The following is a 14,352-nucleotide window of genomic DNA, read 5'->3' as shown; positions in this document are numbered from 1 at the left end:
GGATTAATTGATATGAAACTGCGAGACCACCATTGGTAAAAATTTTGGCTGTAGATGTAGGGAGACTTTATTATTGTGGAAAACTGTGAAAGTTGGGTCTGCCATTACAGCTCTAAGTTTGCCATCCCTTCTTGTGGAAGTGATAGCAACAAGGAAGGCGACTTTCATGGGAAGGAGGGACATGGAGCATAATGTTAATGACTCAAAAGGAGGCTTCATTAGCATGGAGAGAACTAGTTTCAGGTCCCATTGAGTTGCGATCGCTTGAATGGGTGGGAAGGTTCTGATGATGCCTTTCCAAAACATAGTGGTTAGCGGGTATGTAAAGACAGAGTAACCTTCCACTAGAGGATGAAAGGCACTAATCGCCACCAGGTGGACTCTCAAAGAGCTGAGGGCATGACCTGATGACTTTAATGACAGTACATAGTATAGGATGAGGGGGTTCCCCGGCGATTCCAACAGAATTCTTTTTTGTTGAGCCCAAGATCAGAAACATCTCCATTTGGTAATGTTGCTTAATACAGTTCTTCCTGCTGCTGTAGAGAATGGTTTGCACAGCCAAAGGGCACGTCTATTCTAAAGCAGATGCCCATCCAAATACCATGCTCTGAGGTAGTGCATGTGGATCGGTATGCATGAACTTACAATTGTACTGGGTCAGCAGATCGAGGAAGCTGGAGATGGGAATTGGTGGGTGGGAAGACATGTGGAGGAGACTGGGAAACCAGAATTGTCTGGACCAGCAGGCAGCAATTAGAATGATCATTGCTTTGTCTCATCAGATCTTGTGCAGCACTCAAGACAGGAGTGGTAGTGGAGGGAGGGCATAGCTGAGTTGATGAGAACAGGAGAGTGTTGCCTTGGGAGCTCTGGCTGAGGGCTCCCCTAGAGCAGTATGTGTGCACTCACTGTTCACAGCACCATAGAAGATTATGATTGGAAGGGACTTCATGAGGTCATCTAGTCCAACACTCTGCTGAAAGCAGGACCAACCCCAACTAAATCATCCCAGCCAGGGCTTTGTCAACTCAGGCCTTAAAAACATCAAAGGATAGAGATTCCACCATCTCCTTAGGTAACCCATTCCAGTGCTTCACCATTCTCCTAGTGAAAATGTTTCTCCTAGTATCCAATGTAGACTTGCCCCACTGAAACTTGAGACCATTGCTCCTTGTTCTGTCATCTGCCACCACTGAGAACAGCCTAGCTCCATCCTCTTTGGAACCCCCCTTCGGTAGTAGTTGACTTCTGTTATCAAATCCACCTTCACTCTTCTGCAAACTAACTAAGCCCAGTTCCCTCAGCCTCTCCTCATAAGTCATGTACCCCAGCACCCTAATCATTTTTGTTGCCCTCCGCTGGACTCACTCCAATTTGTCCATATCTGTGAAGCGAATATGTCTGTGGTTGGGGTGCCCATCCAGCAAAGATATCATGTACTACTGAGTCATGAAGTTCCCATTTGTGGTCGATTGCAAAACGTCTGCTGAGCGAGTCTGCGAGTACATTCTGTGTCCCCGGAAGATAGGCTGTGGACAAGAGGATCTGGTGACTGATGTACCAATTCCAGACATTGACCTCCTCTGCGCACAGAGTGGCCAATCTAACTCCCCTGTTCCTCGACATAGAGAACAGTGGTGGTGTTTGACATGATGAGAACATGATGGGAGTGACTGAATGGAAGGAAAGATTGGCATGCCCTTCTTACAACTCAGAGTTCCAGGATAATTATGTGCATCCTGGATTCTCAGGGAGTCCATATTCCTTGTGTCATGTAGTTGCCCAACTGGGCTCCCCAGCCCACCAGGGATGTATCGGTGATTATCATCTTATCTGGGGAGGAGGGAAGAAAGGGAATGCACATGCATACATGAATTGGGTCTGTCTATCACAGGAGGGATGACAGTACCTTGGCAAGGACTGTCAGAATGAAATCCATGGAGTGACGGTTTGGTGAGTAAACGGATCGGAGCCATGTCTGTAGGCAGTGAAGGTGGAGTCGCGTGAAGGGTGTCACATAGGTACGTGAAGCCATGCATGAAGACCAAGCAAGGACAGACTAGTCCTGGCCAGAGCATAAGTCTTGTTCATGATGCGAGTTACGATGCTAGCTGTTGTCTGAAATCTATCCATAGCTCATGCTATGACTGAGTTTATGGAAGCCCAATGAAGTGCAGAGATCGCATGGGATTGACAATCGATTTCTTGATGTTGACACAGATTCTCATGCAAGAAAGAAAGCTAAGAAACACAGAGGCTGACGTGGATTTGGTGGCTGGGAGCCAATTGTCAAGATATGGAAACTAAAGGAACCCATAACGCCTGATGTGGACCACTATGATGGAAAATACTTTGGTGAAGACTCTGGGAGCAGTAGCTATCCCAAAGGGGAACACCTTGTAATGAAAATGGTGGGTGCCTACTGTAAATCTCAGGAAATGTCTGTGCACAGGATGAATATTGATGTGAAAATAAGCGTCCTTTATATCAAGAGCTGTAAACCACATGCCTTTCTCTAAGGATGGAATTATCTCTGCTAGTGTGACCATATGAACCTTGAGTTTGCCGATGAAATGATTGAGATGCCAAAGATCGAGGACTGGTCTCCACCTACCTTTCTTCTTGGTATTAAGGAATAAGTTGAGTAGAATCCCATTCCCTGGTATTTTGGAGGAATGCATTCTATTGCTCCCTGTTGTAACAAGGAGTTTACCTATTGGGTGAGAATACAGTCATGAGAGTGGTCGCCGAAAAGGGACGAGAAGAGAGTTTTGAAGGAGATAGTATGACAAACTATCATATAGCCACAGCTGATGAAATCAACATCCATCTCTTTGTTATCACACTCCAAGCATGGGAAGAATGCTAAATGACCCCAAAGGGAGTAGAAGGGTTGTGAGGTGGTAGACTTAGTGGTTGGCGGCTCTTGGGGTCATATCAAAAATACCTCTAATCTATGAGTTTGGGTCTGAGATGTTGAAGGCCCTTGGAAGATGAGGCCTCTGCAGATTTTGACATTTCCTTGGGGGCTCAGAAGGGCTCTGTGGATAGAACTGAGAAGATCTGTAGCATTGGGAGGATTAAGAATGGAATTTTCATTTCAGGGCAGGAATGTAGATGCCCAACAAGTGAAGAGTAGCCCTGGAATCCTTTAGGGTATGTAGCAATTCATCTGTCCTCTGGTTAAAAAGATGAGATTTGTTGAAAGGGAGGTTTCTCAGTGGTGTTATGGATCTCTCTAGGAAAACCAGAAGAATGGAGCCAAGACTCTCTATGCATAGCTATTGCCATAGTCATGGCTCTGGAGGAGGTATCTGCTGCATCTATTGAGACTGGAGGGCAGTTCTAATTACAAGTTTCCCTTCTTCAACAAGTTCCTGAAAATGAGCACAATCTTGTTGTGAAAGGTTATCCACAAATTCCTCAAATTCATTGTAATTCAGGAAGTCATATTTGGCTAATAATGTCTGATAATTTGTGATCCTGAATTGCAGGCTAGAAGATGAATTACATCCTAGAAAACCTAGATGCTTCCCTTCCTTATCAGCAGGTGTGGATTGAGAGTGTTGTTGTTTGGCCCTTTCTGCAGCAGCTTAGACCACCAGGGAATTCTGAGGTGGATGGGAGAAAAAAAATTCAGATCCTTTGGCCGAAACATAATAGCCGTGTACGTAGTAGGTGTGTGCCACATTCTTCTGGAAGGCTCAAGTATGGCTTCGTTAATTGGCAATGCTATCCTTGCCGGCCACGAGGCATGAAGGACATCCAGAATTCTTGAATCTCTTCTAAAGGAATTTGAAGCTCCCCCGTAACGCTTCGTAACAGCTCTTGGAATTGCCTGAAGCCAACTGGTGGAGAGGGAGATGATGTAGCCACCGCCTTGTCTGGTGAGGAGGAAGGGAATTTTGCCAGTTCCAGTGGAACTGCTGAAACAAGGCTAAAAAGATCTTCTTCCACCATGGGATCCATATGCCTGCTGGAAGGATTCCTCAAGGGGAAGGCAGGTAATGGTTCCCTTGCAGATCAGGTTGGTTCCAATCATGGGGCTTTGTGCCCAGGGTCCCCAATATGGCCAATAGGGTGGATCTGACAGAGGGGGTCTCCATGACATGGGATACCAGTGCCTCTGTGGAGGCTGAGGTGGTAGTTGTTGCCAGGGATGTGCTGGTCTCCACGATACTGCATAAAGGTGGTATGATAAAGGTGGTTCTTCTCCCAGTTCCAGCTCATCGGAACAGGAGAAGGCAGACTCTGGCTCTAATGGCAGTCCCATCGGAGTCTATGGAAGAGTGCAGAGCATCAGTACAGAGAGTGAGGGACCCCATGTCGGAGGACATTTCCCTTGGAAGGGATATAATCTCTCTGGAAGAAGAGGGACCTGATGGAGGGGGTGACACTGGATCCAGCAAGGAAAAGACATCCTGGGGTACTGCCACAGCTCTGGACCTCCTTGGTGTGCGAGGCACTATCTTTCTCAGGCACTGATACTGGCACTGGGATCATTCCTGGTACAGGAAGGGATGGATGGGGTGCCGAAGATGGAGGTATGGACAGATCGGCACCCAGAACCACTGTGTCCCATTGTTTATGGGTCTTTTTCTCATACCTGTGGGACTTAGAACACAATCAGTCCCTTTGGACCGAACTGCTGGAAGGAGCGTCCATCTTCTTTGATTTAGAGGAAGACTTAGCCCATGGTTATGGGAGTGCTTCCTTACCTCCTGACTAGGCTTTGCCAAGGAGGTGGTTATTCAGCCTGGGTCCAAGTTCAGCCTTATAGCGAGCTCCATGAGATGCTTTTGGAGGTGAAGTGTCCAGCCTTCTCGGATGTGGCTGGGGAAGGACTGGCAGATACTGTAGGTGGACATGATGTGAACTTCTCCCAGGCAGTAGAGCACCATTGGTGGTTATTGCTGACCGAGAAGGATCATGGGCAGGAGGCACAGAGTTCAAAGCCCAGAGTCCTCACCCCGCAAGTGAGAGCTCACCCTGCAAGCGAGAGCTGCCCAGCTACCACAGCGGGGGGAGGAGGGGAGCCGCAGCTAGGCAGCTCTCACTTAGCAATGAGGAGCCGAGCCCAGCACTGCTCCCCCTCAGCATTTAACCATTTAAACGTTCTATTTTTAGAATGTTTAAATGGATTTTTAATTAAGTTATTTTTACATCCCTAATCCAAATCCAAGTAGAAAGCCAAAGCTCTTCTTACATCGAGTGTATGGAGGATGGCTTCCTTATTATCCTGATGAGTCTTGGGGTAGAAGGCTGGAAGCTGAATAAGATGATTTATGTGGAACACCAAAGTCAACTTGGGAATGAACTTTGGATGTGGTCTAAGCATGACCTTATCAGGGAAGAATACTGTGAAGGGGGGAATGCACCATCAGGGCTGCTATTTCCTCTATTCTTCTCGCTGAAGTGATGGCAATGAGAAACGCCATATTCATGGACAGGTAAGTTAAAGAACATGTAGCCCTGGGTTCAAATGGTGATCTAGTAAGTCCTTTTAGCAACAGATTAAGGTCCTATTGAGGGGTGGGGTGATCTAGGCTGTGGGGAGAGGTTCACTATGCCCTTGAGAAACCTCTTCGTGGTTGGGTGGGAGAAGATGGGCTGGTGGAAGGTTGAGATTGCTGCCAGGTGGACTTTCAGTGAGATCATAGAGTAGTTTCTGCTGTGCAGCAAAACCACCTGTACCTCCTCAGAGCAGGATGTCTCTATGTGCTGGAACCATGGAGTCACGTTTTGAGCTGAGGGACCCGCAGATTGTGATGGAGAGTGCATCGTCCATCCTGCAACAGTGGCCTGAAATGGTTGGGAGAGTCAAAGGTGGGCAAAGAGCCAGCTCCGACAAGTAAAGATACCATGTCTCTCTGGGCCACATAGGAGCAATCAGTATGACAATTGCACTTTCCCTCTTTATCTTTAGTAGGACTTTTAATAGTATAGGGAATGGGGAAAGGTGTATAATAGGCCTTCATTCCAAGGGAGGAAATGAGTGTCCCCCATGGAGTGGCGGCAGATTCCTGCTCTGGAACAGTACTGTGGCCATTTCCTGTTCTGGCGAACAGATCTATTGCTGGAGTCCCCCGCAGTCGAAAAATATTGTGGAGTATCGTTGAATCTAACTCCTACCCGTGGTTGCGAGTAAATTTGCATCTCAAACTGTCTGCTGTTGCATTGTGTATTCCCAATAGGGAGGCCGCTTCCATAGCTTTAGTGATTCTGGGCACAGGGAGTGCGATCTGGCCCATCCCTGCCAGTTTATATAATACATGCAGACCACTTTGTCAGGACCTTTGTGTGTGTGCCTTTCATCGGTAGTACAAAGTGACCACACGTTTCTGACTGCTCTGAGTTTGAGCAGATTGATGTGTAGGCATATCTCACTCCAGGACCATTTGCCCTGAGCCACTGAGATGTGCACCCCACCCTACGAGGGATACATCAGTGGTCAGGAGTAGTGATGGTGAACGGGATTCCCACACAGATGTTTACTGGATTTTTCCACCAGTTCAGGGATTGCTTGACCCTGATGGGTATCAATTGTTTGTTTATGCTGTCTCTGTTCTGTTTGTGAACAAGCTTGCAAACATCTCATGCGTAGACTGGCATGGGCTTTCATTAAGGTCCCCATGGTCATGTGCCTCAGAAGCTGGAGCAACATTTGGCTGACATTTGAGGACAGTACTGTACTGTCTCTATCAGAGAGGATCCTAAGGAATCTGTGATGTTGGAGGAGCGCTCTCACTTGAACAGTGTCAAGGTCTGCTCCTATGAATTCCAGCCTCTGTACTGGTTTCAATGTTGATTTTTTTTTTGTTGACTTGCAGGCCCAGACTTTGAAAGAGGACCAAAGCAACCTGAGTGACACACTGGGCATCTTTGAAGGATTGAGTCTTGAGGAGGCAATCATCCTGGTAAGGGTAAATCATGATGTCTTGAGAATCTAGGTGGGCTGCCACCACCAGGAGGACCTTGGAGAATTCTCTGAGGGCCAAGGGGACCAAAGAGGGCCAAGAGATCGAAGGGGAGTACTCTATACTGATAGTGGACCTGTCCTAATGTGAATCTGAGGTAACGCCTGTGGCTTGGTATAATTGAGATGTGGAAATATGCATCTTGAAGATCGATGGCCGAGAACCGATCTCCCTTTTCTAGCGCTGGAATGATCATGGATAAAGTGACCATCTTGAACTTCTGAGCTTTGACTAATTTGTTGAGTGCTCTGAGGTCCAGTATAGGTCTCCAACCCCCTTTTTTCTTCAGTATCAGGAAGTAAGGAGAATAGAAGCCTTTGCCCTTTAGATGCATAGGCACTGGCTCTATCACATCTATGTTATGGAGATGGTCTATCTCCTGTTGTAGAGAAGGGTCTCTGAGGAGGGATGGGGAAGCGGGCTTCAAAGGTGGAAGGGAGGAAAAATGGATGAAGTATCCTGTCTGGACAATCTCCAACACCCACTTGTTGGACGTTATCCATTCCCAGGTGCTGTGATATGGAGTAAGACAATCCCTAAAGGAATGGGAGGGGTATTCCAGCATGGAATGGCAGCAGGAGAGTGTTCTATTGGTGCCTTGACCAACCCATCAAAATTGTCTCTATGATGTAAAGGGCTGAGAAGAGGTTTGTTAGGATCCTGATGTCTTACATCTTGTTTGGAACCTGGGTTTCCTTCTTTGCAGCTCGTACAGCCTCAGAGTGTTGAGATGGATACTGGGATGGATGTGAATATGAGTATTGTGACCTGGGTTTGAATGATGACTGATGGTGTAATCCTCTTGTAACCAGGTGTGTATATCACCAAGGACCTGAGGGTGGCTCAAGTCCTTTAATGTATGGAGGGCAGTGTCTGTCTTCTCAGCGAACAGAGTCACTCCTTCGAACCTGAAGTTCTCCACTGTCGCTTGCACCTCCTTTGGGAAGCTGGAGAGGTGAAGCCACGAGGCTTGTCTTACACCACTGCGGTTGAAACAGAATGGGCCGCCATGTCAGCTGAATTCAGTGATAATTGGAAGGACATCTTTGTCACCAAATGGCCCTCATTAACTAGGGCTTTAAGCTGTTCTTTATGCGAGTCAGGAAGCTGATCAATAAAGGTGTTTTATTTTGCATAATTTTGGTAACCACATTTTGCCCATAGGGCCTTATAATTTGCTATGCTGAACTGGAGAGTGGCTAACGAATAGGCTTTTTTGCTTACAGTCCCGATCATAAGGGATACACTTGAAATGCTGTTGTAGTCCTTTCGAGTTTACCGTGTCCACAATGATGGAATTGGGAGACAGGTGTGAAAACAAGAATTCCACTCCCTTTCCTGGAACATAATATTTCTTGCCCTGCATTCTGCTCGTTGGAGGGACAGATGCCACAGGGTCTGCCATTCTGTTTAGGCATGGTCCAGTAGGACCTCATTGATTGGCAGGGCTGTGGATGAATGTAAAATGTCCACCAGCTTATGATGTGACTCAGTCACTTCTTGTAAGGGTATTTGTAGAGCCTCTCTGCCACCCTTTGTGCCAGGTCCTGAAATGTTTTATAGTCATCCGCCATAGAAGGCGGAAGGGGCATGATTGTCTTGACTGGTGACGATGACGACAGCTGGGTCTGAAGAGTGATGTCTTCCTCAACCTCTGGTTCGCCCATCAGTTACTCTCTTTTTTGCTCATGGGGTTCAGAGGCTCTAGAGGCAGCAGTTGAAGGAGGGTAGTTCCTTTGCTGCTGGAAAGTTTCCACTAGGGTCAAGGTGGTCCATTGCCTTTGGGCCTATCAGGGGTCTCAATACTGCCATTGCCTCGGAATAGTTCCCAGTGGTTGGAACCATGGCTGTCCAAACCAGGAAGGCTGGTCAGCTGGGTAGTATTCTTTATGTTTGTAGAATGGGCACCATAGGGTGGGTGTGATGAGCGCTGGGAGATTTAGTCCTCTTTCTCACTTTTTGACTCTGCTGATGACATTGGCAGTGCATGGCATGAGGTTGTAGGTGAGCCAAGGGTGCCGGGTGGGTTCCAGTGGAGAGTCCAGTGCGTCCAACACCAAAAGGTCCATCGCGCACAGGAGGCGACGGTACCAGGACTGGCTGTCGGTGCTGTGAGGCTTGTACCAAGGGGGTGAACGCTACAGAGACTGGGGACCGACTGGCTAGGTAGCAGTTCTGCAGAAAAGGACCTGGGGGTTACAGTGGACAAGAAGTTGGATATGAGTCAACAGTGTGCCCTTAGTGCCAAGAAGGCTAACAGCATATTGGGCTGCATTAGTAGGAGCATTGCCAGCAGATCAAGGGAAGTAATTATTCTCCTCTAGTCAGCACTGGTGAAGCCACATTTGGAGTATTGTGTCCAGTTTTTGGCCTCCCACTACAGAAAGGATGTGGACAAATTGGAGAGAGTCCAGAGAAGGGAAACAAAAATGATTAGAGGGCTGGAGCACATGACTTATGAGGAAAGGCTGAGGGAAGTAGGCTTGTTCAGTCTGCAGAAGAGAAGAATGAAGGGGGATTTAATAGCAGCTTTTGACTACTTGAAAGAGGGTTCCAGGGAGGATAGAGCTAGGCTGTTCTCAGTGGTAGTAGATGACAGAACAAGGAGCAATGGTCTCAAGTTTCAGTGGGGCAAGTCTAGATTGGATACTAGGAGAAACATTTTCACTAGGAGAATGGTGAAGCACAGGAATGGGTTACCTAGGGAGATGGTGGAATCTCTATCCTTTGAGGTTTTTAAGGCCTGAGTTGACAAAGCCCTGGCTGGGATGATTTAGTTGGGGTTGGTCCTGCTTTCAGCAGGGTGTTGGACTAGATACCTCCTGATGTCTCTTCCAACCCTAATCTTCTATGATTCTATAACCTGCTGGTAAGGTCCCTCAGTGCCTGGCATGCAGTTGGCGGTATCGATATTGATGACCATACTGATGGAGCCTTCCCCGGGTGGTTCTTCTTTGCTTTTCAACCCCGCGCAATTCTAAGTCTTCTTTGTCTGTGCCCATCGGGTCTGTAGGTACTCCAACTTGTTTTGTTGGTTCGATACTACGCATGCCCTAGATACCTGATTTAGGCAGTCTAGGTGCTGTTGGTACCAATGTCACTGACCAAGCTGGAGAGTGTTTTCAGCTTGGTCTGGGCTCACCATGGGAACTCAATGACCTTTTCTTATAGGCCTTTTGTGATTGGTTGTCACGCCTCCACCAGGACTCATCTCCCCTCGAAGTGGAGTGTTGCAGAGAGGATTCTTGTTGGCGCTCTGAAGGTTGTAGGGCTGACTCCATGAGCAGGAATTTCAAGCTCAGCTCTCTATCTTGCCTTGACCTGGACTTCAGTTGCTGACACAATCCACACATCTGTGGAATGTGCTTCTCTCCCAGGCAGCAAACACACTGCAAATGTCTGTCAGTAACCAGGGCTGATTCCTTACAACTCGTGCACTTTTTGAAGCCAGGGGAAATGGACATACCCTTGTCCAGGGGGGTCCCCTTTACATGGGTGCGTAGGATAGAGTCTCTTTCTGTTCTTTGTCATTTCTTCTTTTTCTTTTTATTTTATTTTTTAAGGTTCGGCCAAAGTAAATGCAAATGAGAAAGAAGGAAAAGGGACCTTCAATGAAACTAAAATGAGCAATTCTAAAAGAATTAATGATCAGCAAACGGACAGCTATTATCTCCATCTCTTGTTGGGGAGGTTGAGAAGGAACTGAGGGGGGGCATGCCCATGTATGCTGCTAGCCTTGTGACTGATGGGAAGCAGCACATGCGCGGGCAGTACAGACTGCCACTGAAAACCTCTAATCAGCAGTGCAGGGGCACAGACACACCTACAGTGGAATACCCATAGGGACCCTACTCGAAGAAGAAAACAGTGGTAGGAAAACAGAGGAAGAGGAAAGAAATCATAATATAAAAGGGGGAGAACACATAAGAAGGAAAGAGAAAATAGTGTAAATGTAGCGAAGTAGCAAATGGAAGGAAAGAAAATGAAATAAAGAACAGAATAAGAAGGCAAGAAGACAAGCTTTTCAGTTAGTAAAATATATTCTATTTGCATTTAATATAAATGGATTTCTGTGAGAACACACAGAAACAAAACTCATGCAACTGTATGAGAAAAATGTATTCAAATTAGTTGTGCCCTCTAAGTTCGTGGAAAGGTGGCCACTTGAAGCATGTATTTGCAGATCACTTTTGAGCAAGAAAGGGAAAAAATTAAGACCAAAACCATTTAGCCCAATTTCTATCAAGTTAAAAGCACTCACAATGATTTTATTTGCTTCTAGATCAGCTCTCAAGGAAAATAACTTTTATTCAGTCTGCCTGAAGCAGAGAAACCAAAATATCAAAGATCCCTAAAAGATCCATTCTTGTTCCTTGAGGCTAGATTTCATAGATATCGAGGCCAGTTTTTAACTTAGCAAGTCTCAAGATAATTCACACTTACAGCTACACCCCTTCCACCGGAGGTTTGCCTCCCAAAATCGGCAAAGGCTGGTGTGAAGTCAGGTCCTCGAGGCAATATCCGAGGGTCCAGAGTTCTCATTGGCAATTTTGGCTGATTAATCTGCATGGTGAAACAACAACAACAAAAAGAATCTGTTAAACTTTTGTGATGTGGTTATCAAAAACACACGCAATCTGTAGACAATCCTCTGTCAATTTTTCAATCAGTTATATGCAGGGATACGACACATACTTGTTCTTTTAGCAAATAGTAAGTTTAATGTTTTCTATTACTATTCATAGTTGCACATAAAAATTTGTATTTCATTTGTGCCATGCCTTATACTAATGGCTGTTCTATAAATACACAACAAGGACCATGAGAACTTTGGAAAATTTGTCAGGGCTCGACATGACTTACAGAGGATAAAAAAATGGCTAAATGGGGCTGATTTGTGTGAAATAAATTTGATGGTGTTGGTTAAGGATCAGAAAACTGTCATCTGATCCGAAACAAATCATTTTAACAAGACAACTGGTTGACCAAAGAAGGAAGCCTCAAAAGACAATGATGGGGCGAGGGGGAGGGGGGAAGAAGTGTCACAGAAAACTGAAAGAGCAGTTGGATAAAGACTTTTCTTAATCTCACAGTGAAGCACATTTTTAAAAATTGAACCCACACTGGTGGTCAACGAATGTTCATTAATTGATCACACCCAAACCTATGTTATTTTATAGTACATGGCTCTAACCAAATACCGTCCCATTCCCTTGCTGACAAAACATATGCCAAAAAGCTCACCAAACACTCTAGTTTGCATTATAATTCACAGTCACTAATATTAATTCCTGATGGCAATTGTATATGCAACAGGACCAGGAACCTGGATATGCTGTTAGCATTGGGAAATTCAGATTCTTGGCATTTAAAGGTTAACCCCCCTCTTTTTCATCCCACTCCCTTTCAGTCAAATGATTCCTGGTGTCTTCACCTCTTTATTAAAGAATTTGCACACACCTGTTTTATTGGGTCTCCTCTCACCTTGTCGAGGACCACATCACTAATGGGAGGCAGCCCTTCTGGTTTCTGTATACAGGCAGGCATGAACTGAAAATCCAGCAGGAACTCCCTATCATACTGCTTCTTCCCTTCAGGATCCATGGACTTCCACTGTTCTATAATGATACAAGTTGGCTGAGGTTCATAGGCAACACTAAGAACTTTGCTCCTGGTGAGTACACAGTAGATAAACCCAGAGAAAGGTATCTTTGGCTAAATTTATTTTTTATTTTTCACTTAGTAATAAACAAGTTAAGTTGTCAGGGCATAAGCAATGGGGAGCATACAGCCAAGTTCAGGAGGAGTCACATAAAGTACTAATGTTACAACTAACACTAACTTTCACCCATGACTAGACACAATAAAAATTCAGGATAGTGCCCTGAAGTAAACAGATTCAGGAATGGAGGAGCAAATTCAGAGGCAGTTTTTGAAAATGGGGCAACAAAATGCTTTGACATCTAAGTCCTGGTGCTGGGAGTAGAACAGAACTCAACTGCAGCCTAAAAATTTGAAAGGTTTTGGCTTTACAATCTCAATGTTTAAAGTAAGACAAATGGCAGAACCAAGAGGACAAGGACAACTGCAGATGTGCAGTCAGGCACATATAAGGTGTTAAAACTTTTCACCATTTATTTAGAGTTTTCTCAAAAGGAGGAAGCTGATTGTGGTATGGAAAGAAGAATAACTTGCTTTGCTGAGAACCAAAGCATATACCACAATCTTTTTATTCAATAGAAAATTAGCATCTCTGCTGGCTGCACAGTTTGTTTGAAGTTGGAAAAGAAAACATCTACTTGCTCAACAGCCAGGTTGACTAGTCAGGCCCATAAGTAGGGAAACACATTTTTATCTGAAGCAAAGTATACGTAAGAAATCCTTTTTTGTGTGTTATACTGACACTTAACTGCACTGCTCTGTCTCCTATCTAATCCATCAGTCTATTCTATTAAACTTTTCTTCCTATGTCTTTCTACTATTTCCTCATTTAATTCCTTTGAATCTTGAGTTCAGATTTTTTATGTTATGGCATCACCTGCCCCTCTATGACCACAAAGAGAAACTTGCGCCAAACAACAAGATTTTAATTGAGAAAGAAAATAAACCATATACAAAGGATTTTAATACCTAGATCTTACGCAGTATTTTTCACCCACAGATCACAAAGTGTTTTATCATTATGCCCATTTCATATATGGGAAAAACAGGGTACAAAAGGTGACTCAGCAGGCCAGTGCCAGTTCAGCGAGTGAGAAATCCAAATCCAGCAGCCTATCCACTGGACCAAATTGCTTCCTCACTTGTAAGTGGGTAAATATTGAAAATAGCAAAAATAATAATTACACACACACGCCTTTTTCTCCTGGAAGTTTCCTAAAAAGAAATTATAGTGTGAAAAGCAGGGAGCTGGTAAATGTCAGAGGCAGCCAACCTGCATGTAGAGGAAACCAAGGCCAAATGGAGAATTCTTCCTTAAATCTACTAAAAGGCAAAATCTGCATAGCTTTGAAAAGATCTAATAATTGAAGATTATTGTGCAAATTAGTCAAGATCACCTTGCAGAATAAAAATAAAGTGTTCCTTGCTTTCAGAACAGATGCACTTGATGAATTCCTTTTAGGAACAAGTTAAAGCACGGCCAAAATTAGGCTATGAACCGTCTGAAAGGTCTGAAACCTGTAAGACCATTGACTCTGCATGACATGTTTCTATTAACAGACATTCTATAAAATTCAGGTTTACTCTAAAATCTGTTTACCTGATAAGTAGTTTGTGACACACTGCACCCCCATGTACACCCTAACTGTGCATCATTCATGTTCACCCTTATAATGTAATTGTGTATTGTTTAATGCAAAGTATGTCATGT

The 14,352-nt window shown here is 45.0% G+C and overlaps 1 protein-coding gene across 14 annotated transcripts in view; it reads right to left on the bottom strand.

Annotated features, from left to right (window-relative positions):
* EIF4G3 (eukaryotic translation initiation factor 4 gamma 3) overlaps window positions 1-14,352 on the bottom strand; it is a 401,491-nt gene that overhangs the window by 96,520 nt on the left and 290,619 nt on the right. For 11 of the 14 annotated variants that reach the window (XR_010923447.1, XR_010923446.1, XR_010923445.1 and 8 more), the window contains 2 exons: window positions 12,441-12,598; window positions 11,424-11,543 (listed from right to left, as the gene is read on the bottom strand). Coding sequence is in view for 11 of the 14 variants with exons in the window: in XM_067566990.1 (XP_067423091.1) it covers window positions 11,424-11,543; window positions 12,441-12,598 (278 nt within the window). In the remaining 3 variants the exon portion in view is untranslated. The remainder of the gene's footprint in view (window positions 1-11,423; window positions 11,544-12,440; window positions 12,599-14,352) is intronic. The other 3 variants (XM_067566981.1, XM_067566984.1, XM_067566992.1) reach the window with 1 other exon arrangement.

Source organism: Emydura macquarii, unplaced genomic scaffold (genome assembly GCF_026122565.2).
Source record: "Emydura macquarii macquarii isolate MOO-44397 ecotype Brisbane River unplaced genomic scaffold, CSIRO-AGI_Emac_v2 contig_2768, whole genome shotgun sequence".
NCBI lineage: Eukaryota > Metazoa > Chordata > Testudines > Chelidae > Emydura > Emydura macquarii.
Note: the sequence above shows the minus strand (reverse complement) of the source record. Positions and strands in the feature narration are given on the sequence as shown.